The sequence below is a fragment of the Toxorhynchites rutilus genome, chromosome 3 (genome assembly GCF_029784135.1).
Source record: "Toxorhynchites rutilus septentrionalis strain SRP chromosome 3, ASM2978413v1, whole genome shotgun sequence".
Taxonomy (NCBI): Eukaryota; Metazoa; Arthropoda; class Insecta; order Diptera; family Culicidae; genus Toxorhynchites; species Toxorhynchites rutilus.
Window position 1 is genome coordinate 307,991,377 of NC_073746.1, and position 27,879 is coordinate 308,019,255.

Consider the following 27,879-nt stretch of genomic DNA (forward strand, 5'->3'; position numbering starts at 1 on the left):
GGAACCTGAATGGCCTCCGTAATAACCTTGAGGACTTGCAGAACATCATTGCACGCACAGATCCGTTCTGCCGGTTCTGCCTTTGGCCGGTTCTGCGTTCAGGCAGGCAGTTCACCGAGAATCGACAACATCAGCTACCAACTCTTAAAACACCTTCCGGTAGAAGGAAAGAAGGCTCTGCTGGACCTGTACAACCAAATTTGGAACAACGGTACAATCCCGACAAAGTGGAAAACTGCGTTAGTCATTCCCATTCCCAAGAAAACGCAGACGAACTCTCCCAGCGATTTCCGCCTCATTAGACTACTACCTTGCGTAGGATAAATCATGAAGCGTATGGTGAATCGTAAACTGATGCAGTTCCTGGAAGACGGCAAATATTTGGACAACCGACAGTTCGCTTTTCGTCAGGGTTTTGGTACTAGTGGTTACTGTGCGATAACACACTGCTGCAACTCACGCCAAGCATTAACATTCCGTTCAGACGTGAACCAAAAGTGCTTGGTGTGACCATCGACCGGAAATTCTCTTTTATACCGCATTTTCGCAGGATTAAACGAGAATGCGAAGGTCGCTCAAGACTGTTACGTACCATCAGCTCGCGTCATCCAAAGTGGAACAGACATACCGGGCTAAATATTAGCAGAGCTCTTATCAATTGTCGCATGTTCTACGGGGTCGAAGCGACGTTCACCAATAGAAGTGGTCTGATAATTGTATTTGCTCCACTTTACAACAGATCGGTGAGACTCTGTTCAAATATTTTGCCCGGTACCCCGGCGACAGATGCTTGCGTTGAGGCAGGGGTTCTCCCTTTTCGCTGGATCGTTGCAGTGTCGATTATCAAACGGGCTCTCAGTTTCCTGGAAAAAACTACGGGACATGATTGCGCACTGCTCCAGATCACCAAAGAGATTCATCGTAGTACCGCTGGAACTGATTTCCCTAAGCTTGCTCGACTGCACCGCGTATGCAAACGCCCGTGGTTCGAGAGAAGGATCAGTATCGACACCAGCTTGGCATCGTCACTGGGGGCAAACCCTAGCTCTACCGTGGCAACAGCGAAGTTCGCGGAACTGGTAAACACGAGATTCCCTCACCACATGCGACTGTTCACTGACGGATCCAAATACAACGATTTGTTCGGCATTGGAATCAGCGGCATCGGAGGGGGCTTATGCCTCAAAATACCGAAGTTATTCTCGTTTTTTTTTTCTGCGGAGGCGATGGCCATAGCGCATGCTATACGTCGTGTCCCAGCTCATATTCCAGTTGTCATTTTCACCGATTCGCTTTCGGTGCCCTCAGCCCTGGAGGCGGGTGGGTTACGGCACCCATTCATTCAGGCAGTAGAGTTGAACTGCACACCGACGACAACTTTGTGTTGGGTTCCCGGTCATCCGAGGCAACGAACAAGCGGACAAACTGGCGGCAGCTGGTAGGTCGGCACAGCCCTTCGCGACGGACACCGTTCCTGCGGCCGACATCTTTAAAAATTTCAAAAGTGAAGCTATCGTTCATTCTACGCTGCATCGGCTTGGTGAGCAAGGTTAAAGGCGATTTGACTCGATGGAACGACAGAGACAACAGACGGGAGCAGAGGGTCCTGTCCAGGCTGCGTGTGAGCCATACAAGGGTGACCCATGCTCACACGATCACTCGATGTGATCCTCCAATTTGTACAACATGTGACACTAGGTTAACAGTTGAACACATATTAATCAACTGCGTGAAGTATCATGATCTGTGAGAACATTATCAGCTGTCAACATCAATAAGGGATGTTCTCAGCAATGACCCTGTTCGTGAGGAGGTTCACTGTCGTTCCTGAAAGATGCCGGCTTGTTCTGGGAAATTTAAGTACGCACCTCCCCCGTAGCACCCCTGATCGGAGAGGTCCCGACTTCAGCTGATGAGCCTCTGGTGGCAGGTGCTGCGGGGAGCCCGGGGTCCGGGTGAGTACGATCTTAATTCTTTTAATGCATACGCATACTGTTCCTTTGCGATTTTTCAGAATTATCACATACTCATGACACAAATGCCACACACTTTAGTGTATCCGGCGTACTGCAATTTACGATCTGCAACGGCTACGAGGAAGAAAGGAAACGGACGAGATAATCTGCGTTCACTACAGATGTGCACGAGAGTATACTCGCGTTCCATCCAACTCGCGTTCCATTCCATCTCCTTGAAATCAAAAGTTTTCCGTGGAAATACGTACTGAAAAATAGCAACCCTTACTTCTTCTTCAAGCCCGTAACTGTGTCTTATCATAGAGTGACAATTAATAATTGGTAAATTATGATATAACCAGCTATTAGTGAAAAACTTCGCGCTCTGAATGCGCCTATTGTAGTAGACAAGATTTGTGTTGGTGCTAGGCGTCATGTCTAATAGACACAAAAGACTGACCATGGATGAGTGTCTATGGTGTAAATCGGAAATCAAAGCGGACGAAAAGCAAGTGAAATGCGTGTACTGTAGCAACTCTTTGCATGTAAAATGTACGGGGTTGTCTGAAACTCGTTCTAACAAAGTACATAAATCTAATAGCTACTATTGTTCAAGCCAATGCGAATCATCACACATGTCCAACAAAAAGATGGATGAACTGCTCGCCAATATGAAATGTTTGCAGACCTCGATTGATAGCATTAGTCATAAGTGTGATGAAAACAGTAAGAATCAAAAACGTTCTGACGATGCTCTGAAAAGTTTAAGTGTGTCTATTGATAAACTCTCGAAATCGCAAAATGAAATCAAGTGTTCTGTTGAAGAAGTGAAGTCTTCACAAATGTTTATCTCCGCTCAGTATGAGGACATTAAGTCGCTTCACGAGGAAATGAGAAAAAACTTTACTAGTTGTTTCAATAAAGTGGGTGAGCACGACAACCAGCTCCTGATCCTGAATAAGACAGTCGCGATCTTGCAGAGGCGACTTCGTCTTGCTGAGCAAAGTGTCTTGAAAAACGAAATCGTAATTAATGGTATACCCAAGGAACTCTCTCTGGATGTACCTTTCATAGTCACCAAGGTTGCCGCCGCTATCGGGGTTCAAGTAACGCCCACTGACCTCGAAAGAACTCAGCGTACTAGGAATGGAATGATCGCGGTTGAACTCAGCAACTCGAAAGTTCGAAACAACATCCTACGTGCTCGTAAGGGTAAATCAATCTACGTTGATGAACTTGATATTGATAAGGCAATGTTATCGACTGGATCCGGATCTTCTCCTACCCACAAGCGTCATCACACTAAAGTTTTCATAAACGAAAACTTAACGAGAGAAACCAGATTGATCTTCAAAGAAGCGAAATCTCTCCGAGTGTCCCATGGCTACAAATACGTATGGTGCAGTAAAGGTAATGTCTACTGTAAGCGGGACGACTCTGCCGATGTCTATGTTATCGATTCCATCGAAGACTTGGGGAAGCTACGCTCGTCTCCGAGAAAGGCCTGATATCTCGCTTTCTCTGTTGTTGTTGCTGCCGCTGCTGCTGTTGGTGGCTCTGGCTGATGGTGTTGGTGTCATATCTTCGATCACTTTCGACAAGATGAGAATAAACGATGATACCGATCTTATAAGTAATCCTCGGTTTGGGGATAGCTTGAATATTGATTACCCTTGTTTGAATAATGTTCTCACTCATACGAGAATCAATTTATTTTATGTAAACATAAACTCGATTCGGAACAAGCTTGATGATCTGTTGGTTTATATTAGTGGTTTTGATACTATTGTTCACTTTATATGTATTACTGAAATGAGGCTGAGTTCGGATGAACTGCATATTTGTTATTTACCACACTATGAAGTAGTTTGCTGTCCACGCTCAAACCGTCCAGGTGGTGGAGCCTGTATTTTTGTTCATCAATCTATGCCGTATGAAATATTAAGGAACGAAGAATACTTGGAAGGTAGTTCAATCATTTTAGCATTAAATGAGCCTAAAATAAAAATCGCTGTAATCTATAGCCCACCGCATGCTAGTTTCAAAGATAGTGTCGATTATCTGGACTCTTTGCTCGAAAGCACAGATAAAATGCTGTGCGTTGGAGACTTTAACATAAACTTACTCAATGATATCTCAAAAAGCTATGTCTCTATGGTGGAGTCCAACGGGTTTACATTTCTAAATAAAATTGATAGTGATTTTGTTACTCACAGGAGTGGTATGTCAGGTTCAATAATAGATCACGCAATCACAGACTTGTTCTGTCAAAAATTCTCCTTCTGTTTAGATGACGTTAGTTTTACTGATCATAAATCACTCCTGCTTAGCTTCGGACCTTATAGAATATCGAAAACTCGCACTGAGAGACCTGTTTTAAAATATGACTTTGACCGTATCTCAACTGTATTGGCACAGTCCATCGAAGCCACAGTCAACTTTGATGATTTTTCAGAACTTATTACAAACACTATGGCAAGAAATTCGTATCAAGCCAAAATCACAAATCGATATCGTAGTAAAACACCATGGATTGATGCCAATGTTCTAAGAGAAATCCGGTTTAGAGATCAATTATACAAAAGAACAATCCAATGGCCAGCTAATCTGCTAATTAAACTAAACTATATGAAGCAAAAGAACTATGTAACACGAATTGTAAAACAAAAAAAGAGAATATATTATCAAAATCTAATAGCACAGAATCGTTACAGCGCCAGAAAGGTGTGGAGTATACTGAACTATATTGTTTTTCATAAAAATAATAAAACTTACCATAATGCGATACCCAAGATTTGTGTGGTTGGTTTGACATTAAGAAACTCTTCTGAAATATGTTACGCTTTCAATAATTTTTTCATCAGTATACCACGAGAACTATCAATCAATCTGCTGAGAAAATTCAACAATGAAAGGCAAAACTTTACTTCTCATGTAACTATTCAAAGATCTATTGTTATGCTACCTGCTACAACTAATGAAATAAGTAATTATATTCTTGGCCTCAAAAATTCGAATGCAGTCAGTATAGATGGAATCCCGTCAAAACTATTAAAAAATAACATACCACTTGTTTGAATTATAATCAAAAAGTCGGTCACCCTATGCGCGGAACTACTACCTCCTCAACTAACCTCAGCTTCCGTTAGTGGTCTCTGTACCAATAGATTAGCTGAAACAATAGGCCAGTTAGATCATACCCATAGGAGTGTATAGTTCGTGCGCGCGCTTAGAAGAGTTCAACCGTTTATTTGAATATATCGTTTACCAGTTTATCTTTGGCTATTTTATTATCCCGCCACCCGAAATCCAGTGAAATAACAAATCCTGTTTGAACATTTGGTCCTTCGAGCCGGATTTCGGGGACGAATAAAGGCCAAGAAAGTGAGCCAAGTTGTGCGATTGAAGTTGAGTGAACTTTCGGTGTGCCATTGTTGGCTTGTCGTGGAATTATTCCACACAGAAAAAGTGGTTTGCGGAGGAAGATACTACGAATTGTCGAACCTGCGGAAAGGATAGCGGAGCTTAAGTGGCGACAGAAACTGCTGGGAACCATCGGATCGTATCTGCGGAAGGACATATAGAGTGATAAGTACTGCATGTTAACAAAAGGTTTGTGGTGGCTTGGTGCATGAAAGGCCGCCATTGCATGACGAAAAACGAATAAATGAAATTGGCTTACAAAACTGGGAGTTTCATTGATTAAATACACGTTTCCCCTGAGATTGTGGTTTATCGGGTTGGTTCACCAATATTCTGAATATTTCTTCCTCTAACTGTCTGTTCGATCGGTTCTCGTTATACAGTAAACGGTCGTCAGTCAATTACATATTATACATTACAAGTCGCGCAGGACGTAGAGTAGATTGAGATCAAAGAGTGTGCACAGCTTATTCTGGGGTAGTGTGACAGTGAACAGTGGTGAAATTCAGTGAACATGGATCATAATTTACGAGATTTGCTGAAGCAGGAACGGTTTTTACGCAAGAAGTTCGACACGGTACGAAATTTCCTACATAACTTCGACGCAGATCAACATAATTGCCAATTGGACGTTCGACTACAGCGGCTCGAGGAAACTTTTAAGGAGTTCCAGATCGTACGTCAAAGGATCGAGTTACTCGCAGAAGAAGAAAGTGAGCAAACACCACCCGAGCCTAAGGAGACGGAAAAAGAATGGGCAGAACGCGTAACCGGTTTGAACTTAGCCAGAGAAGAAGAAAATTGGAAGGTACTGTCCGAGATGGAAGAAATTTTCTGCACTTTGAAGGGTGAAATTATGTCCCTGAAGCAACATGAGCGTCGGTCAGAACCAACTGTAAGATCATCAACCACAGAATTTGGTGAGACATCGGTAGGACTATCTCGTATGAAACTCCCAGACATCCGCCTACCAACTTTCAGTGGGCAACTGAAAGAATGGATGATATTCCGTGACAATTTTCAGAACCTGATTCATCGAAATAACCAGTTGATGCCCATGGACAAGTTTACGTATTTGCGATCCTCACTGATAGGAGAGGCGTTAAAGGCAATTGACTCTGTGGAGTTATCAGCAGTTAATTATGAGGTGGCGTGGACGTTGTTACAAAACCGTTATGAGAATCGTAAATTGATTGTAAAAGCTTATCTAGATGCCTTGCTCGCTGTGCAGAGTATGAAGAAAGAAAGTTACGATTCACTGAATCGGCTAATCAGCGATTTCGAGATGAATCTCATGATGTTGGACAAAGTGGGGGAACCAACAGCTAACTGGAGCACATTGTTGGTTCATATGATGTGTACGCGACTAGATGGGACAACTCTCCGACATTGGGAGTCTCACCATAACTCCAAGGACGTGCCTAGCTATGATAAACTAATCCAGTTTCTTCGAAACCATTGTTCGGTTTTACAATCGGTTGCTGGTAACAAGCCAGTACCGATGGAAGATAAGCGATCCAAGATATATATCAGTCATACGACCACTCACACTTTTAATAAATGTTTTTTCTGTGGAGAAGCGTTTCATTCTGCCTTCCGTTGTATGAAGTTTTTAAAAATGAAGACTTCCGAACGAGTGGAAATATCCCGTCGACACGCGCTGTGTCTCAACTGTCTGTCACCTGGTCATCAAGCTCGTGTCTGTAACAAGGGATCCTGTCACCACTGTCGATAGAAGCACCACTCGCTGTTGCACACAAACTCATACCCGGTCAATTCCTCTGTCGCGCAATCAAGAAGTCAAACCACCAATCAACAGCAGTTACAAACACCTCGATCGAACCTCAACCAACCGATACACACTCAGACGACACAAACTCACTCCCAGTTATACACTCCAACATCAGCCAATCACCTACCACCACAAACCAGTCATGCACGTGTAGAAATACTGTCGCGCTTCCTGTCAGTACTAAAACCCATTCTAAAGAAGTTCTTCTGTCAACCGCCATCGTTCGAGTAGTAGACCGTTTCGGAAATACTCAACTAGCTAGAGCTCTGCTAGATTCGTGCTCACAGTTTTGTTTTATGACCGTACAATTCTGTCAGAAGTTGAGTTTCATACAGAAGCCGAAGTATCTAACGGTTCAAGGTATTGGAGGATCCAAGGCAGTGTCACGAAAAATAGCTGTTGCAACCATAGCGTCACGATCCGATCAGATTTCGACGTACAATTCTGAGATGAAGTTCTTCGTGCTTCCGGAGCTTACTGTTTCACTACCAACCTCGAAGATTAATGTCAGCCATTGGAGGTTTCCTGAAGATATTGTGTTGGCTGATCCTACATTTTTTTAACCCGGTCGTGTGGATATTATCATTGGAGCTGAACACTACTACGATCTTCTCGAGGAGGGTCGTATGAGACTTGCCGACGACAGTCCAGTATTACAAAACTCTGTCTTCGGCTGGATAGTTTCCGGGTCGGTTCCCGTTGAAGAAAGGATTCAGCAGTCAACCGTAGCCTACACGTGTACACTTGCAGATGTACACAATCAATTAACGAAGTTTTGGGAGGTGGAGACCTGTCGTTCCAATAGCATACAATCAGTAGAAGAAACAGTATGTGAAAACCTTTTTGACCAAACAACTACTCGGGATAAATCCGGTAGATTCGTAGTGAGCTTACCGAAAAAGGAATTCGTCATCAAGCAATTAGGAGAGTCACGTAATACAGCGATGAAACGGTTAACTGGAATGGATAGACGTTTCCAGTCAAACCCTGGATTGCAATCCGCGTACCGAGAATTTATGAGTGACTATGAAAGGCGCGGACATATGCGACAAGTTAACGAACCCAACGATGAAGCTCCTGTCTACTACCTCCCTCACCACGCGGTTCTGAAACCCGATAGCACAACGACCAAGCTTCGTGTTGTGTTTGACGCTTCATGCAAAACGACAACTGGGGTTTCATTGAACGACGCACTGATGGTTGGACCGGTCGTACAAGAGGATCTATTGTCTATTGTAATTCGTTTCCGTTTCCATAAAATAGCAATAGTTGCGGACATAGAAAAAACGTATCGTATGATACAGATGCAATGCACTGATCAACGTCAGCAACGCATACTTTGGAGAGATTCCTCCGACGCACCTATTCTTACATATGAATTATCCACCGTCACGTATGGCACTGCGGCAGCTCCCTATTTAGCCACCAAGTGTCTGAAACGATTAGCACAAACCGGAAGATCTACATATCCCCATGCAGCGGAAGTTTTAGAGAAAGATTTTTACATGGATGATCAGTTGACAGGAACCGAAAACCTTGAAGAAGGAAAACAGTTGATTCGCGAAATGCAAGAGCTGATGGCGTCTGGTGGATTCATTCTACGAAAGTGGAACTCGAATTGTCGAACGTTACTTGAGGATCTACCCGCAGACTTGGTAGATGACCGTGCCACGTTTGAGCTGGATTCTTCCAACTCTCCCGTTAAAACCTTAGGTCTATTAAGGGAACCTAGGTCAGATAAATTCCTGTTCACATCTCCCAAATGGAACAGCGAAACCGTCTTTACCAAACGTATAGTTCTCGCTGACGCTGCGCGCCTGTTTGACCCGTTAGGACTAGTGGGTCCTGTGGTAGTCTTAGCGAAAATATTTCTACAAGAGATCTGGAAACGGAAATGTGATTGGGATGATCCGCTTCCAGACGATATGCAATCGTTCTGGATGGATTATCGACGAAACCTGCGAGCACTCTCATCATTATCAGTACCCCGATGGGTGCAATTTTCGAAAAACTTGGAGCTCGTCGAGATACACGGATTCTGCGATGCATCCGATAAGGCTTATGGAGCCTGTATTTACCTTCGTTGCACGTCTAGTGATGGTTCCGTGGAAGTAAATCTTATTACCGCAAAGTCCAAGGTCGCTCCCTTGGAAGACCTCAAACGAAAGAAAAGGAAGCAGACCATTCCCCGTTTAGAGTTATCCTCAGCACTTCTCCTGAGTCGCCTATACGAAAAAGTCATCTCCAGCACAAACCTACAGCAAACCGCAGGGCTGCAGCTATTGGTTTCCACCGTACGTGAAAAATACTGGCCTACCCGTATTAGACGACTAGCAAACACAGTACTTCACGAGTGCGTATCCTGTTTCCGCACCAGACCGAAGGTTCTGGATCAATTAATGGCGGATCTACCATCTGAACGTGTGTCTCCGGCTCCTCCATTCTTGAAGGTTGGGGTCGACTATTGTGGACCGTTCCCTGTTGTTTATCCTGGACGTCGCGCTGTTCCAAGGAAATCCTTCATCGCTATTTTTGTTTGCCTGGTGACGAAGGCGGTGCATTTGGAGCTCGCAGGAGATTTGACCAGTGAAGCCTTCCTTGCAGCCTTCAAGCGATTTATAGCCCGTAGAGGAAAACCTGCTGTAGTAATGTGTGATAACGCCCTCAATTTCGTGGGGGCCAGACGAGAGTTGGACGTACTACGTCAACTTTTTTTGAATCAACAGTTCCAGGAATCAGCGGTTCGTGAAGCAGCTCAAGATGGCATAGACTTCCGGTTTATTCCTCCTCGATCACCTAACTTCGGAGGACTTTGGGAAGCAGCGGTGAAGTCTTTCAAAACGCATTTCAAAAGATCCATCGGTGTTCGAGTTTTACAGCATGATGAAATGCAGACAGTTGTGGTTCAGATAGAATCCGTGCTAAATTCCCGTCCGTTGACTCCAATTAGTAATGATCCCAACGATTATGAAGCGCTAACCCCGGGACATTTCCTTGTCCAGAGACCTCTGTCAGCTATACCGGAACCGTGTCTCCAAGAAATACCAGAGAACAGACTCTCTATGTGGCAACGGGCGCAATCATTTGTGCAGCAATTGTGGAAAAAATGGTCTGTGCAATACCTTTCCGATCTCCACAATCGCACCAAATGGACCCGTCAACGCAACAATATATCGACGGGTACCATGGTCCTGATGAAAGAGGACAAACTTCCACCATTAAAGTGGAGCCTTGGACGCGTGGTGAATACTCACCAAGGACCCGATGGCAACATTCGGGTTGTTACAGTACGAACAAAAGATGGCGAATATAAGAGAGCGATATCGAAGATATGTGTTCTTCCGATCCAGGATAACCATGATGTATCGACGCAGCAAAATTAATGATCCAGAAACGAATCTATACCCAGTCCAGCGTTCTCCAACGATATGAGAAGAAATACAATTTAGGTTTGTTAGAGATAAACTCTTCAAACTCGGCGTTCATCGCCAGTGTTGATCTGCTAGATCAATGCTCGTTCACCAGTGTTCCCTCCGTCTCTTAATCACCACGTACCCAGCCAAGCATTGACTTCGCATAAGCAGTGTTCCAGATCAATTTGTACATAATGTCCCACTGTCGGAGGTTCCAGCACAAAAGCACTAGGAGTGACGCTGTTTTGATCGGACGGGTCAGAACTGTCACTCCAAGGCTGTTGTTCGTTAAGTACCATAAACTTTCTTTCCTGTTACGGCATTGACGCGTTCTTCCATCCAGGTACCCCCAACCACAACAATCCCAAACAACCGTAGTAGCAGCATTAACCCATCGACATCAGAAGTCATAGAAGCAACCATATGAGTATCTGTAGCAGAAACAATGCATTATACGCAGATGCAGCAGTAAGGAAACCGGCGGAGTCGCTCGCGGACTTAGGTTATCGACGCCGGCTGTATCACAGTTGACGGAGTCGAACCTTAGCTCCCGTCCTCGACGCTACCGGTCTACGTGAAAAAGCAGTCCAATTAATGAGTGAATTGAATTAAAACGTTTTAAAATTTTGTTGAAACCGATACGGCTTTCAAGGCGGCCGGGAATGTTTGAATTATAATCAAAAAGTCGGTCACCCTATGCGCGGAACTACTACCTCCTCAACTAAGCTCAGCTTCCGTTAGTGGTCTCTGTACCAATAGATTAGCTGAAACAATAGGCCAGTTAGATCATACCCATAGGAGTGTATAGTTCGTGCGCGCGCTTAGAAGAGTTCAACCGTTTATTTGAATATATCGTTTACCAGTTTATCTTTGGCTATTTTATTATCCCGCCACCCGAAATCCAGTGAAATAACAAATCCTGTTTGAACACCACTATTTGTTCCCAAATTAACGGATTTGATTGATCAATCTCTCGAGGACGGTGTCTTTCCTAATTGTTTAAAATCTGCTAAAGTAGTAGTAAGATCTGTCTCAAAACATGCAGCTTGATTTGAATTTGTTAAATCGATGGTTTTATGACAACCGTTTAACAATTAATGCGTCAAAAACTAAGTTCATAATTTTCTCTAGCACTGACAGGTTTTGTAATGTGAACTTTATGTTACATCTAGGGGAAGAAAAGCTTGAAAGAGTCGCTTCAATAACTTACCTAGGACTAGTATTACAACAAAACTTAAATGGAATCTCCACATCGAGCATATCCATCGTAAAATAGTAAAGTTTCTTGGTATTCTTCGGCATTGTAGTCATATACTGCCCATGAAAGAGAAAAAAAAACCTGTTCTATGCGCACGTTAACTCACAAATCTGTTATCTGAACATTATATGGCAAAACGCACCAAACTATTTAACAAGCAAAATCGCAATCACTCTCAACAAGTTTATGAGAACAATTTTCTGGGAACAATATTTAGATCCAAACGTTACAACCATTGATTTATATAAGAAAAATAATGTGATGAACTTCAAGCAAACTTAATTTTATGAATCGGCTCTTTTTATATACAAAGTAAAAAATAATTTGATAAAGCATAACATAGACTTGCAGTCACTCTATGAATCACATCGTTATGAGACTCGAAATCAAAATAATTTAAGAACTATTATTCCTAGAACCAACTATATTCGATTTGGTTGTATATATCCCGCAATTATGAACTTTAATAATCTGCCAATGCGCTTAAAAAATGTTTCTTCGATTTACACATTCAAAAGTACTTTGAAAAAATTTGTCCTGGAAAACAATTGAATAGATTAATAAGTCGAATGGAAACATCTTTAAACATTACAAACGCTTAAACTCTCTTTTGCACACTTGAACATTGAGGAAGAACCTCCTTATCAGTCTTATGACTGTCTGAGGTTCATTTATATTAAATTCGTTGCATTTAAATGTATTTGGTAGGGGAAGATAAAATGAATTGTATAGTATATTTAAGATACATTGTTCAAATAAAACTCAAACTCAAGTGTTTAAAGTTGTTCAAAGTTCGTTTATTTTTCACCACGTCATGTAATAACTTTGTATACATTTGTAATATCAATATTTTTCGACAGACGGCGAATTATCTGAATAGGTTAAAGCCGACTGAAATAAATCAAATAATCAATTAATCAATCACTGTAATTCGGCAAATATCGCAGTAAGTTCTAATGTTTGCATGCAAATTTTTATCCTGGTGTGTTCGCTAAACATCTGTGAACGTTTCATATTGATACGTTTTTGTTAGCCGATTGTTCAAAATTTGGAGTAAATTAGAGGAGCATTTAATCGCAAATGGTATCAGTACAAAATCCTACGAGACTCTCAGAATGAACGATTCGTAACTTTCTTCTTTATGAGTTTGTGGGTGAAGAGTGCGTTTATGTGTGGAAATGCGTATGAATATGTGAGTATCATCACTTTTTACAATATTTGTACCCACAAACATTGATTTTTCACAAAGTTACAGCATATCAAAAATCATTTAAAATTTCCGACTTCGCACTCTGTTCCTCTATTTTTTTTTTTGTTGAGTGTATATAAATCAATCAATCAATTAAATAAGATTCTCAACAATGGTGGGACAGCGGACAAGGATTTCTTTCCATTTACAATGCCTCTGAGTAGACAATTTGTACATTATTCCACTTTATTCCATCATCCTATTTGTCACCCTATTTGTCTAGCAAATGTACAAATAAATATGAGTTCTATAACTTAAGCTATGTACAGAGACGAGAGGGGGCCATGAAATGCTGGGAATTTGGCAGTAATGTGAGTTCTTCTGAGAATCTCTGTTTGGCGATCTCGAAAGTTTGGCCTCGAATAAAAGGGATGAAACATTACGAACTACAGTTACCAGACCCTCCTTTTTTTTTTTTTGAATAATGTGTTGTTTTGCTAGTATTTTTTTTTCATTATTGTGTCCCACAAAGAAGATTGAAACGTGCAATCCTTGAACTACTTACGGCACATTCACGGGTAGAAACCGACTCGGGTCACCCGCCTGCGGTCGGAAACTAATGACCACTCGGTTTGGTTCTTCGCCCACCTCGAGGAAGGAGTTCCAATCGGCCAGGAAGTAGAACCCATTCCGTCGCGGCTGTGGCAATGGCTCCTGAGCGACCGGATCGGCGCCACCACCGAATGATTCCTCCAGTGCCGATATCCGGGCAGTCGATTCCGTCGTTGTTGTTGTTGTTGTTGAGGAACTCTCTGTGGGTGTTACTTCCGTTGCGCTTGAAGATGATTGGTTTGCTAGGGATTCCACCTCGGATGTTGTCGTGCTGCTCGATTCGTTTGTCGTCTTAGAAGTTATTTCCGTTAACGGCGATGAGGAATTGTTTAGCTCAAGCCCGAGAGAGATTCTAATTGGGGAATCCGGTGTTTTTTCCTCGCTGGGCTCCTGCCGCTTCTTGATGTAATTTGTTCTAGTTAGCTCGAAATTTTCCAGCGGATTGGGACCCTGCGCATACAACGATTCGCTTAGGTTGAAGTTGCGAAGATTGAGCGAATCCAGTGAATCATCAGTGAGGTTTTCGTTCAATCGCTCCAACTCTCGAATCGTTTCCCATAGCTGCTCCAGCTTTCGATAATCTTCGTTGTTCACCTTGTTAGTTTTTGCCATGCTAGACTCCGTATCCACTTCATTACTATTCTCATCAACCACAAAGTTTCTCCCGATGCGCTCGTTTTGGGTGGTTTGAATTCCCAGCGTATTGAGAACGGAAGCCATCTGAGGCATCACCAAATCCCTGTTGATCACTGGCATCGCACCCATTGGGGTGCTCTTCGGGGTCGCGACAGTTGAACCAGCGAGCTTCAAAGATTTCTTGTTCCTTCCCTCGCCGTCCAGAAGTCCGAAGGACTTTAACAGCTGATCCAACTCTTCGTTCAACTTTGAGGAAGCTCCGTCAGTTGGTGGCAGTGGTTTGAACGCAATGAAGTCAGCTGGATTGACGGCCGGTCTAACTGTTTCCGCTTTTGGAGGGTCTGCTTTCTCCACCTGTGAATGATCATTCGCCAATGGCTGAGGTACTTCCACCGGAGCAATCGGAGACACGCCGTTCTTCTCGTCGTTACCATTAAGAAGCCCAAACGAAAGCAACAACTTTTGAAATTCTTCATCAGTCTTTGGGCCGGTTGGAGTTGCCGGAGTGGTTGTTGGATCGGAGGTAGCGGTGGTGATGGCGGCAGTACTGGCCATTTCAATCGGCGTTGTCACTCCTGCAGGAAGTCGCTTGAAGCTGGGTGGAACTCCGTTCAAAATGCCAATTGACGCTAAAATCTCGCTAATTTCTTCCGTTTTGCTAGCGTTCGGTTCGCCTACGGTTTCGTCTTCCTCGATCGGCTCCTCTCCAGGGGTCGTGGTCTCAATAGGTTTGATTCTAACCTCGCTGTTTATCGGTTTCAGCACCGTTGGTGAGACCTCGGAATCTTCGTAAAATTTTCTCGGTGGGCTGGGGTGAAACGTAGTCGGTTTCGGGGTGCTGAATCGGATCGTTGTAATCGGAACCTTGGTGGTGCTCCGCATACGAAAAACGGGCTTCGTGGTGGTTGGAACATCTCTAGGTGGTGTTGGTTTATGGAAACCTTCCGCTTTTGGTCGGCTCGATGGCTCATCGTTGTTTACCAGCCTAGTAACGGGTGGCATCGCGTAGATATTCTGCAAGTTCTCCGGGCTCATGTTGCTCGTGTGATATGGGAGAACCAACATAAGTGCCCGCATATGCTGCGCACGGGTTTGGTCGCCCTGACGAATCGATTTTTCCAACTCCTCCCGAGTCACATTTTCGAATAGTTCCTCAATTTCACCCCTAGAAGACAATAATGGCAATAAATGAAAATATATTTTCTAATTCTAATCAACTGAACACTTACCTGGTCAACCTCGGCAGCGTGGGATCACGAGCAAGCAGCCGCTGAACCTCGGCAATGGTCTGCTGAACATCGACCATTGCTTTCTGGGCTTGGTTTATATCCAAATCGTTGATGTCTCGAGGTGTGAATGTCCTGTGGATGTTGTACGCCAGGAAGTTATCTCTGCGTGGAAATCGCTGCCGTGCCCCTTGTGGGAAACCCCTGACAGTGTCTGGGTGACCACCCACTGTGAGAAGCACCACCAGTAGCAACAAACTCGATAATCGTTGTTCCATTGCACTTTTCGATGTCAGCGTCTGCAAGAGACGAGAGGAAACAAAGAAAAAACATACATTTAGGCGTTTTGTTCCAAAATCATACCGCTTTTCATGATGAATTAGTTATCTGCAGATTTACTTTCGTAACAATGCAGTGAAAGTATTTTCGATCGCGCGAGATATGGAGTACAAGAAGAGCGAAACGAAACACTGACCGTCCTTGACTCGGAATGCAAGTGAAAGGGGGAGGAAGGGTGTGCGAATACTACCCCACTCGGCTCGTTTATTGGTTTTGTTTTCATCGTCGTCTGCCTTCCAGCACCATTTCTACCGATCATGACGGAACTGAACCTTTTTTTCCTGTGCTTCGTGCGGTTACATAATCGATTCGATCTGCACCGGCTTCAACTTCATTGGTTTGGGCGTTTTTATATGTATAGTTGTGTGTGGGTGAAGAGGAACAAAATAAACCTGACAATTGCGGACTCAAGCAGTGGTAATAGGTTGTGGCGTTTGCAAGCATACGGATGTAATGTCTTCCAATTGTCTGCATAAAATTGTGTGGTTGTGGTACAATGGCAGGTGTTGACGATACCGTTCGCTCACGATCTTCATAAAAGACAGGAAATTAACAAAAAAACATATGATCGTTCGATGGTCATGGAATAAAACAATAACAACAATACAAAATTAGTGACAACTTTGAGACCTCAGGTGAAATCCGTTGAAAGCTTCAGACGAAAGCAGGGCAGGGTCTTTCACGAATCCTCATTTTTTCAAAGAAATGAATGAAACATCGGGTATGCGAAAATTTGAAGAGTGGTGTCCAAGACACTATTGTATTATTATCGTAGGACTACAGAATTATTGCCGTCAAAAACGAACATTAGGGTAACAAGCCCGCCTTAAGAAATTAAGGCTCAAACATGTATTTTTACTATATTATTCATTGTTTTTTCACATCAAAAACGTAGCCACGTCTGTTTTCTTTGTGATTATGTGTACTAAAAAGATTACGAATAGGAAATAAAATAAAATAAAAATGATGAAAATTCTACAAGATTATATTGTATGCATTTCTAAAACAGACGGGGTAAGATGCTCTATATGGTGTCCAGAACGCACCACAACAACGGGTCGAGATGTCAAACGACTTCGAAGCATATCTTTTGGTTAAATCTTGATTCGCTGTATATACCCAGCTTCGGATAAGTTTCTCGCCTGCTAGGAACGTCAGATGCTCTCGTATTTTTGAACCTTTTTTGTTGTTGAACCAGAGACTCCGAGGAATTTTCATTTCAATATTTTATGTTTATAAATGTATTATAATGTGCCGCTGTTCACAAAAACATCTCTACGTGCCGCTGTACATAAAAGTGCTGGCAGACTTTCGGTCTTTAAAGTATGAGTTTTTATTCTGATTCTAAGGTTTAGGTCAGGGGTTTTCAAATGGTGCTCCGCGGGAAATTTGTGCTCCGTAAAGTTATAGCAAGTGCTCCCACTTGAAAACCCACCTTGAATCAAGCGCAATCGAAATCCGTGATGACAACTGTACGGTGTCGACATCTGGATACAACATCAGTTTTTACGAGACAAACTACTCTCTATCAGATTGGCCAGTCGGAAGGCAGTTTTCAGTTGCTAAAATTTGAATGAAAATTTATATTTTGCTTTATTTATATAATTGATGCACGTTGTCCTCATCCTAACTTAACATATTTCCTATATTTTTTTCTATATTTCCACTAAAAGTTTTCAATAGAATATAAAATTGTCTTCAAACAAAATATTCATATGAGATTTTGTCATCACCTGCAAAAAAAGTGTTTTCTATCCACATAGTAAACTAATTTGATACGGATAAGTTAATTTTCATTCATAACTTTGATGTTCAAAGTGGGTCCATTACGCCTGAAATTAATTATTATCTTTGCGCTCCCCGAACTCGTACGAAGCTTAATACCACCAAAACGAATAGAGCTGTTCCCAGCTGGGTAACGTCAAACAGGATTTGTTTTTGTTTTTGCAAATTCCAGTTGAAAAAAAATCCGCGGTGATTGAAATCACAATGGACCACTGGCTAAAAATAGAAACGCTTTTTAGACCTGGATCATCCAGAAATACAACAAGCAGGTATGAATAAATAAGACTACAAAATAACTGTTTGCTGAAAATGCTTTCATGAATTAGTAGTGACCGGACAAATGTTGATGCGCAACAATTGAATGAAGAGCCTCCATCGGCGGAAGTTGATCTGGATCTACAGCAGATCCAAAAGACTGAGCTGGACTTCAGGCCAGTAGATGATGATTCCAATGTGAGAAAAGTCGCAAAGCGGAAATATAAGGAATCATATATTGAAATGGGATTTACTGAGACCAGCGATAATAAGCCACAGTGTGTCATCTGTGGTAAGGTGTTTGCCAACAGCACAATGTTTCCGGCAAAAATGCGTCGACATTTCGAAAATGTGCATCCAGAGTATGAAGGCACACCGAGTTCGTTATTAAAGTGTAAATGTGAGGAGTTATTGGTTCAAGAAAACATGACGAATTTGTCAAAAATAAATAATGAAAAGGCTGTTCTTGCATCATACATAGTCAGTTATCGTGTTGCACAAGCGGGAGAAGCGCATACTATTGCTGAAAACTTGATCAAGCCATGTATGCAGGATATCGTCGGTCTAATGATTGATGATAAAACAGTTGGATTGATAAATTCAATTTCCATGTCAGACAATACGGTCTCTCGGCGTATTAGAGACATGGCCGAAGATGTTGAGAGCACTTTGGTGTCTCGATTGAAAATATCGAATTTCGCGATGCAGCTTGATGAATCCACAGATGTAGCTGGCCTTGCTATTTTAATGGTGTTTGTACGATATCAATTTTCTGGATATTTTGAAGAAGATTTACTTTTTTGCAAACCACTGCCGACAGCTACAACGGGAGCTGAAATTTTTAAGCTGATTGACGATTATTTTACGAAGAATGATATTCCATGGGAACATTGTGTTGATGTATGTACAGACGGTGCAAAGGCTATGGTTGGAAAGACTGCTGGTGTCGTTGCCAGAATTCAAGAAAAGGCGGAAAGCTGTGGTAGCAGTCACTGCATCCTTCATCGATATGCGCTTGCTATGAAGAAAATATCACCATCTTTGAAGGAAGTTTTGGAGGAAAGCATCAAGATAATCAACTTTATCAAGGCACGACCCAAGAATTCGAGATTATTTAAAACGTTGTGCGATGAAATGGGGAGCCAGTATTCCACGCTTCTTCTACATACCGAAGTGCGTTGGTTATCTCGTGGGAAAACGTTGTCCCGGTTGTTCGAATTAAGATCAGAAGTTAGAACCTTCCTGAGCGGCCATGATTTTGCATTGGGTGAAAAGTTGAAAAATGACCAGTGGCTTATAATGTTAGCTTATTTAGCTGACATCTTCCAGAAAATGAATGAATTGAGTGTTTCAATGCAAGGCAGGGCGATTTCAGTATTTGATGTGAATTGAAAAATTTTGGCATTCAAAAGAAAAATCAAATTCTGGGCAGAATCTCTGGAAAAACGAAACCTGGACAGCTTTCCAAATTTGAATAAAATTCAATCCGAAATATCCTCGAATATATCATCCGAAAATTTCATTCAATTTTACGAGCACTTGCTGGTAGGTATTATGATAATTACAATGGTTTTCTTAAATAACCTTGAACATGTAATTGGCAGGATTTGTTGGACAGCTTTCAACAGTATTTTCCAGACCAATATCATAGCAAGATCGAAGAAATGGCTTGGGTGGAACAGCCTTTTTCGATATCGGAGAAGCCAAAATCTTTAACATCACAGGAATATGAGTGTTTGATAGATTTGACATCGGATTTCAATATGAAAAAAAAATTTAAATCCAAGAAATCGTTGGAAGAGTTTTGGTGTCACCTAAAAAATGAATTTCAAATTTTGTCCGACAAAGCGAAACTAATTCTTTTACCATTTTCAACGACATATATGTGTGAGTCAGGATTTTCGACTTATTTAGCCACAAAAACTAAATATCGATCCCGATTGAATGCAGAGCCAGATGTCCGGTTACAATTGTCAAAAATTCAACCAAAAATGACACAGCTTGCAAAGAGAAAGAACGGGGATAACTGAAATAAATAACTGCATATTTTACTCATTGAATAAAAACACAAGAATAAAAAAGTAGATTTACTTTTATTTTCAATTGTTATGATCACATGCCCTAACTTCTTTTTTCATAACAATTACGCATGACAGAAGTGTAAATATATTTTTCTTCTCTTCGCGTTGGCACAGACCTACTGTTCTATGATTGCATATTTTTATTCGAATTGACGACATTGAGTTTTGTTCGGGGAGCGTCAAAGATAGTAATTGATATTCAGGCGAAATGAACATATTTATGAAATTGAAATTATGAATGAAAATTATCTTCTCCTAATCAAATTAGTATTCTATTCAAACTAACACTCCTTTCCTTACAGGTGGTGAAAAAATCATACGAAAATTGTGTCTGAAAACATTTTTATATTATGATTAAAAGTTTCAGTAAAAGTATCGGAAATGTAAAGACAAATGGATAAATAAGAGTCAGGAATACGTGCTTCAAATAATGAAATAACATGGTGTAAAAATTTTCATTCAAATTTTAACATTTTAAAACTGGATTCGTACGTTCTAATCTGATAGATATTACCCTTTCGAGTTTGGGAAACAAACTATGTTCCCAAATTGAAAGTTGTCACCAGACGTCGACACTGTACCACTGTCACCGCGAATTGGATATAAAAATGTAGGTGCTCCGTCAAATATTTTTGCTATAAAAAGTGCTCCACCATAAAAAAAATCTGAAAACCCCTGGTTTAGGTTATTGAATGGATTTTAGTAGTGCAAAACATTGTAATGAAACATTGTAACATTGTAGTCTTATAATGCTTCAAAAGTCTTATGGCAGAAGCGGCCAAAGTTGCATTAAGTCATGCAGTTTTTCATACATAGCTATATTTTAAAGCAAGATGAGGTTCAGTGTGCTAGCATATATTCAGTAGTATATTCGTGTAGTTTATGGACCCGATGGACCCAGGAACTGGGTATAGACCATAAAACCGTTTGGAACCATTTACAGAAGATTGGATTCCAAAAAAAAAAAAAAACTGGACGTATGGGTGCCACACGAGTTGACGCCAAAAATATTTTTTAGACCGAATCAACGACTGCGATGCACTGCTGAAACGGAACGAACTCGGCCCATTTTTTTTTGAAGAAGATGGTGAATGGTGATGAAAAGTGGATCACGTACGACAATCTAAAGCGAAAATAGTCATGATCAAAGCGCGGTGAGCCGGCCCAAACCATCGCCAAGCCCGGATTGACGGCCAGGAAGGTTTTGCTGTGTGTTTGGTGGGATTGGAAGGGAATCATCCACTATGAGCTGCTCAACTATGGCCAGACCCTCAGCTCGGTTCTCTACTGTGAGCAGCTTGACCGTTTGAAGCAGGCGATTGACCAGAAGCGGCCAGAAGTGATCAATAGGAATGGTGTTGTTTTCCACCAGGACAACGCTCGGCCTCACATGTCTTTGATGACCCGCCAGAAGCTCCGGGAGCTCGGATGGGATGTCCTATTGCCCCCACCGTATAGTCCAGACCTGGCTCCAAGTGATTATCATCTCTTCCGGTCCATGCAAAACGCTCTTGGTGATACTAAGTTGGCCTCAAAAGAGTCTTGCGAAAACTTGCTGTCTGAGTTTTTTGTAAATAAGGAGGGGGTGGGGGGGGGTTTTATAAAATTTGCCAAAAATTTGGATTTTGTTTTCGTAATTATTGATTATACAAGTAGGACTAGATTATCCAAAATATTGATTTTTTTCACTCCGGATAATCGAATCATACAAAAATTTAAAAAAAAATCTCTCGGTAGACGTAAAGTAACCGTTATTTGCACTGATTTATTTGTAGACTGCAGTGTCGTAGCCACAAATCGCCTAGCGCTCTCTGGGGGAGGGGTAATGTTTTGAAAATCTAAAAAAAATATTCATCGTCTTGATACATCTCATGGACCAAAATATTAGTCAAATAGTCAAGTCTAACTACAAGTACAAGCTTATGTGTGAGCTTCTTGGATGCCAAAAACAGTTCAATGACATTGTTAAGCGAATCAACATAAGGGATGCTATGTTTTGGGTATCCGAAGCTTGGGACGAGGTACCGGCTGATTCCATTGTCAAGTCATGGAAAATGCTGATAGCCCGTTGTCAGTTGTAAGAGAATGCATATTTTCTATTTTGAAGAAATTGATTGACCAGGACAATACCGTGCACGATGAGGATGTGGAGTTTGAGGCCCTGATCGACGACGGTATAAAGGGTGTGTCACATCAAATTGCATCACGGAAAAAACGCTGTAGAAATTCGCCCAGTAGACCGATCCTTTTGAAAATTTTAGACAGTAAAATAAAAACTATTAAACAACTTTTGGCATTTTCTTTTTATTCATACTTCGAGCCCAAGCCCGTATGCTCGCACCTTCCTCTTTACCCCGTCCATAAGGTTCTGTACAACGTCAGGTTATAGTTTTTTTTGAACAGAAATCCATTTTCTCTTGAAGTCCGCCTCCGATTTGACAACTTTTGGGTTCTTCCGGAGGGCCTGCTTCATAATCGCCCAATATTTCTCTATTGGGCGAAGCTCCGGCGCGTTGGGCGGGTTCATTTCCTTTGGCACGAAGCGAGATCCGGCCAGAAGATGGTCGTGCCCTCGTGCTGCTTCAATAGTGGTAGTAAGCGCTTCTGTAGGCACTCCTTAAGGTAAACCTGCCCGTTTACCGTGCCGGTCATCACGAAGGGGGCGCTCCGCTTTCCGCAAGAGCAGATCGCTTGCCACATCATGTACTTTTTGGCAAACTTGGATAGTTTCTGCTTGCGAATCTCCTCCGGAACGCTGAATTTGTCCTCTGCGGAGAAGAACAACAGGCCCGGCAGCTGACGGAAGTCCGCTCTGACGTAGGTTTCGTCGTCCATTACCAGGCAATGCGGCTTCGTCAGCATTTCGGTGTACAGCTTCCGGGCTCGCGTCTTCCCCACCATGTTTTGCCTTTCGTCGCGGTTAGGAGCCTTCTGAACCTTGTATGTACGCAGGCCCTTCCGCTGCTTGGTCCGCTGGACGAATGAACTTGACAAATTCAACTTATTGGCGACATCCCGGACCGAACTTCTCGGATCACGTCTAAACTGCTTAACTACGCGCTTGTGATCTTTTTCACTGACGGAGCATCCATTTTTGCCGTTCTTCACCTTCCGGTCGATGGGTAGGTTCTCGAAGTATCGTTTAAGTACTCTGCTGACCGTGGATTGGACGATTCCCAGCATATTACCGATGTCCCGATGTGACAACTCCGGATTCTCGAAATGAGTGCACAGGATTAATTCACGACGCTCTTTTTCGTTCGACGACATTTTTCCAAATTTACGAAAAATTGACAGTGAAGCATGGCCAACGTGATCTATACACTCTTATCTGATTATAAGCGAAAGCTGAAGATATAATTCCTAAAAATTAAATTTCTACAGCGTTTTTTCCGTGATGCAATTTGATGTGACACACCCTTTAGTCAAGAGCTCGGGTTGAGTGGTGATGCAGACTAGACGTGCCCGTTTACGCTTTTTGTTTGCGCTCCAAGGATTAGTATTTATCGGCAATTTCGACTGAAAAAATTATTGATCGAGTGTAAAAGTGTATTTCCTATGTTGATACATCCGAATCTAGTGTATTTTTCTATTTTTCTCGATTCGCTTAGTTTCGGATATTGGCGCGTTTTTCTGTGCATTATGCGTGTGCGTGTATGAAATCGCTCGAATGGAATCGTGTCAAATCATGTTCTAGGTTTTGTTCTGGAAAAGGGAAGTGTTTCAGAAAAAAATGTGCAGAGTTTGCTTCGAGTTCCGTTAGAACTTTTTTTTTTTTCGTGAGTGATAACCGTTTGTAGTGATCTTTTGAGACAGTGTAACCGCAGAAATAGGATCGGTGTTTTCATCAACTAAATTCTCCTCGCTTCACGGCCGAAGGAAAATATTTTTTTTTTTGCACGAGATTTCTGGACTGATCAGTTTGTTATCAGATCAAAACCCTATCAAGAACTTATGAGGAGTGATAGTACGAATAGTAGATGCAGCTCACAAGCAGTATTTGTGATACAGTTCATCATGATGAACTGTATCACTTCCACGCAGACAAAGTAATTCCAGCGTCCCTCCAATGTCCACGGAATCCTGGTATCTCTAGCAACGTGACCGGAATAAACAACCCAGAAAACGCCTCTAACAAAAACAACCGCTTAGAAAAAGTGTAGTAGTCTAGTAATATTGTGGCGCGGGAAAAACATCATGGCCTCACAGAAAAAAAAGCGTAGTTTATACAGGGTTTTCCAACTTTAAATTCCGAAAGTAAATTGAAATAAAACACACTTAGAATTCGAATTTCGATGAAACTTTTATTTTAAATTAAAGTTTGGTTTATGCCATTATGTGTGAAATACAACATGTGTGAATGTTCACCTAGGGCTTCCCCGCACACCTGGATCCGGAACAGGTAATTTTCGATGATTTTTTGGCACATATGGGGCGGTATCTCGGTCATAACTTCACGAATGTTGTCTTTCAAATGTTCAAGAGTTTGCGGAGAGTTGGCATAGACACGGTCTTTCGCATAACCCCACAAAAAAAAGTCTAGCGGGTTCAAATCGCATGATCATGTGCGGTCGTGTTGTGTGGCACGTGGCGCCGTCCTGCTGAAACCACATGTCATCCGTATCCATATCTTCAATTTGTGGCAAAAAAAAATCGGTTAACATGCGGCCATAGCGCTTACCATTCACAGTTACCGTCTCGCCGTCCTCATTTTCAAAGAAATACGGCCCGATGACTCCACCAGACCATAATGCGCACCAAACAGTGACTTTTGGCGGATGCAATGGCCTCTCAACAATCACGTGTGGATTTTCTGAGCGCCATATACGGAGATTTTGGGTGTTCACATAGCCACCGAGCTCGAAATGTGCCTCATCGCTGAAGGAAATTTGATGCGAAAATTCAGCATTTAGCTGCTGTTGTTCGTTCACCCAATCGACGTATGCCCGACGCATTCCATGGTCACCACGCTCTAATTTTTGTACCAGTTGGACTTTATATGGATGTAGGTGCAAGTCCAAATGCAAAATTCGCCACAATGATGTGTTTGACAAGCCCAACTGCTGAGCACGCCGTGGCATCGAAACATTCGGGTCATCCTCCACACTGGCAGCAACAGCAGCAATATTTTCGACCGAACGCACATTACGATGATGCACAGGTTTCACAATATCCGCTACGGATCCAGTTTGTTCGAATTTACGTACTACATTAGCGATTGTGTGCTCTGTATGCCGTCCATGACGACCAAAATCCGTCCGTAATGCTCGAAAAACATTTGCCGGTTTTTCATCATTTTTATAGTATAATTTAACAAAATTAACACGTTGTGCGATGCTAAAACGATCCATATTGTAGAATGGCAGACATTCAACTAACGATATGACGCTTTGGTTGACAGCTATGTCAAACGGTTGTCAGCGCAGGGCTGTATACTTTCGGAAGCCCGAAATGGAAAACCCTGTATTTCTAATTTATTCTGCGGTCAGTGTAATGGGAGCAAAGTACCCATTCAACGAGAATGAAGAATCAAGGCGGCCCCAGCCGCGAAGATGACGCGATCCGAGTCGACCGCCGACCCGTCGTTGGAAGCGCACGCAAACACGTGTTCCACTGATTATCGAAACATCGATTTCTGTAACATCGTCGTAGAAATTTGCCAGTTTGGGATGCAACGTTTGCAATTCACTGTCCTATGCTCCTAACACGTATGTTGCGGCTACTTCTATGACGATTCTGTCCGCTTGTTACTACAGGATGTTTCAATAAAAGGTTCGGCAACCGTCACCCCCTCAGTACCTGTCAAATAGTTGTCACTTTTTGTCAAATAAAATAAGGCTGAAATTTAGTACAAATGCTAGTTTGTTTGTCACTCTTTGATTATCAAATAATGTGGCGAATAATGCCAAACATCAACAATGGAAAAATGGGATTTTGAATGTGTTGCAGTAGGGGAAGGCGGAAGAAGACGGTCACTCTCTAGTTAAATCAAAACAATCATCTGTTGGACATAATAGTTGGACATTATTCTGGTGAATTGCATTATCCTTAATTATGTATAATGTACACCGGGGCAAATTGAAACGGTTTTTTCGAAGTTCAACTTGAAGGTTATATTGAAAAACCACAAAATTGAAATCTGCTTACGGCATATACGAGGAATGACAGATGACTTCCGATAAAAAATAGAGATTCACACTGGTAGTTTCGAAAAATATCAATTTTTTAAATTAATAGTTTTCATATGCATGGAGCGGGATAAGTTGAAACGCTGAACTATCATGAGTTTAATGTGCGGTTTTGCTTTTCGAACTATCTATAACTGATTTATGAAACACTAAATTGAAAGAATTACATATAAACCATTGGAAAAGGAGTTTTGGTATAGGTGAGATGTGGGGGAGTAGTCTGATATACGCAAAATGGACACTAAATACTTGGAATTAATATACGAAACAATTAAATCAAGAAAATTATTTTAGACGCATCCAAGTCGCTCAAAACGACCACAGATTTAAGAGATCTGATGCGATTCATATATTACATAACGCACTCAGGAAGGGACGAGGGAATGCCTTGTGGAAACTCGTTAAGAAATAAAACCAAATAAGTCCAAACATTTTTATGCAAATGACCATTTGTTACATGTCATGTAGGGAAGAGAGTTCAAAATATTAAAAAAACAGGAAGTGGGTTATATCTATGGTATAACCGCAAGGGTGACGTAGGACTATCGTTGATTTAGAGATCATTTGTTTGAAGTTGAATCTAAATCCATTCTGAATGAATGAATAAATGAATATTTGGGGGACTTCGAAAACGAGAGCGTTACGTTGGAGGCACAAGGTTTTATGCATCCAATATAGGATACGAAAAACCTTGTTCAGAAGAATAATCTTCAGAAGCTTTCCTGCTAACTGCACTTGATTGACAAATCACAAACCCAAATGTATTATATGGATATTTTATGGATAGAAAACATTAAAATAAACTCTTTCGCTTGAATGTAATTTGCAATTCCAAGGGGAACTGGCAGATTATTTTCCAGCAACGATTAGATATTTCCACATTTTCCTCGATACTGGAAGCCCACCAGTGGTTAATGCCAACTCGATAACCACCTGTTAATAGCCGCGCGTGTATGTGTGTGTAGCGATGTCTTCCCGGGGAGCCGTTTGTGGCATCACTCTCCTCCTGATGGATTCTCTTCTGGCCTAGGGTGCACAAACAGGCTCTTGGTGACACCGTTCATCCGCGCTTTCATGATAAACGAAGAGCTTCACCACAACAGCGACAACATGCTCCAATCGCTGTTCAATTAGAACTGAGTGGATTTCCGAGCGGCGCTCGCTTATATACCGATTGGTGATTTCAATAGACATTTTATCTTTCGAATGAAGTGTTTATCATACCATTTCGTTCAGTTGTTTAGGAGCTATTAACGCTCAAAATCTCGGTCTCCGGCGTAACGCTTTCGTTTTCGAAACTTTGATTTTACACCCCGGTATAGAAATGAAAGACGTAGTCCTACGTCAAATGCGTTACGTAATATTTGACCGACCCCAAAATTATCAAATTTGGCTTGTCTCATGTCTGTGTACTCATAAATTACGTAGAACACACCGAGGAACGAAATATGAATAATTCTTATTTTTTTTTTAAATTTATCATCGTTCATTCATAGGCAATCAACGATAAATAACGTCCGGCACCTGCAGTTGGTGGTCCCCATGGCCTAGTGGTAAGCGTTGCGCTTGTCAAGATGGGGGGTTCGATTCCCGTTCGGGTCAAAAATTCTATCGTCATAGATCGTTTCTCTGGCTTGCACTGGTAAAGGAAAACTGTCTAGGGTTTGGTGGGATGAGCAATTGGGCATTGTCAGTCCCCAAGAAAAGAAACAAAAATTCCGGAAACA

General features: G+C 41.9%; 2 protein-coding genes across 2 annotated transcripts in view; one reads left to right on the forward strand and one right to left on the reverse strand.

Annotated features, from left to right (window-relative positions):
- Window positions 1–5,892: 5,892 nt before the first annotated feature.
- On the forward strand, window positions 5,893–7,401 carry LOC129774420 (uncharacterized). The gene is made up of 2 exons (XM_055778156.1): window positions 5,893–6,873; window positions 7,114–7,401. The coding sequence occupies exons 1-2, from the start codon at window positions 5,893–5,895 to the stop codon at window positions 7,399–7,401; spliced, it is 1,269 nt and encodes a 422-aa protein (XP_055634131.1).
- A 5,768-nt stretch (window positions 7,402–13,169) lies between these two features.
- Window positions 13,170–27,879, reverse strand: part of LOC129778292 (mucin-2) — a 144,056-nt gene continuing 129,346 nt past the window's right edge. The window contains exons 2-3 of the mRNA XM_055785100.1: window positions 15,508–15,803; window positions 13,170–15,443 (exon numbers count right to left, since the gene is read on the reverse strand). Of these exons, the coding sequence (XP_055641075.1) occupies window positions 13,592–15,443; window positions 15,508–15,782 (2,127 nt within the window). The 5' untranslated portion in view covers window positions 15,783–15,803 and the 3' untranslated portion in view covers window positions 13,170–13,591. The remainder of the gene's footprint in view (window positions 15,444–15,507; window positions 15,804–27,879) is intronic.

Bases quoted from the DNA above. Each gene is read 5' to 3' on its own strand.
- LOC129774420 (XM_055778156.1), top strand. From the start codon at position 5,893: ATGGATCATAATTTACGAGATTTGCTGAAGCAGGAACGGTTTTTACGC. The intron at 6,874-7,113 runs GTACCGATGGAA...CACTGTCGATAG, and splicing joins CGGTTGCTGGTAACAAGCCA to AAGCACCACTCGCTGTTGCA.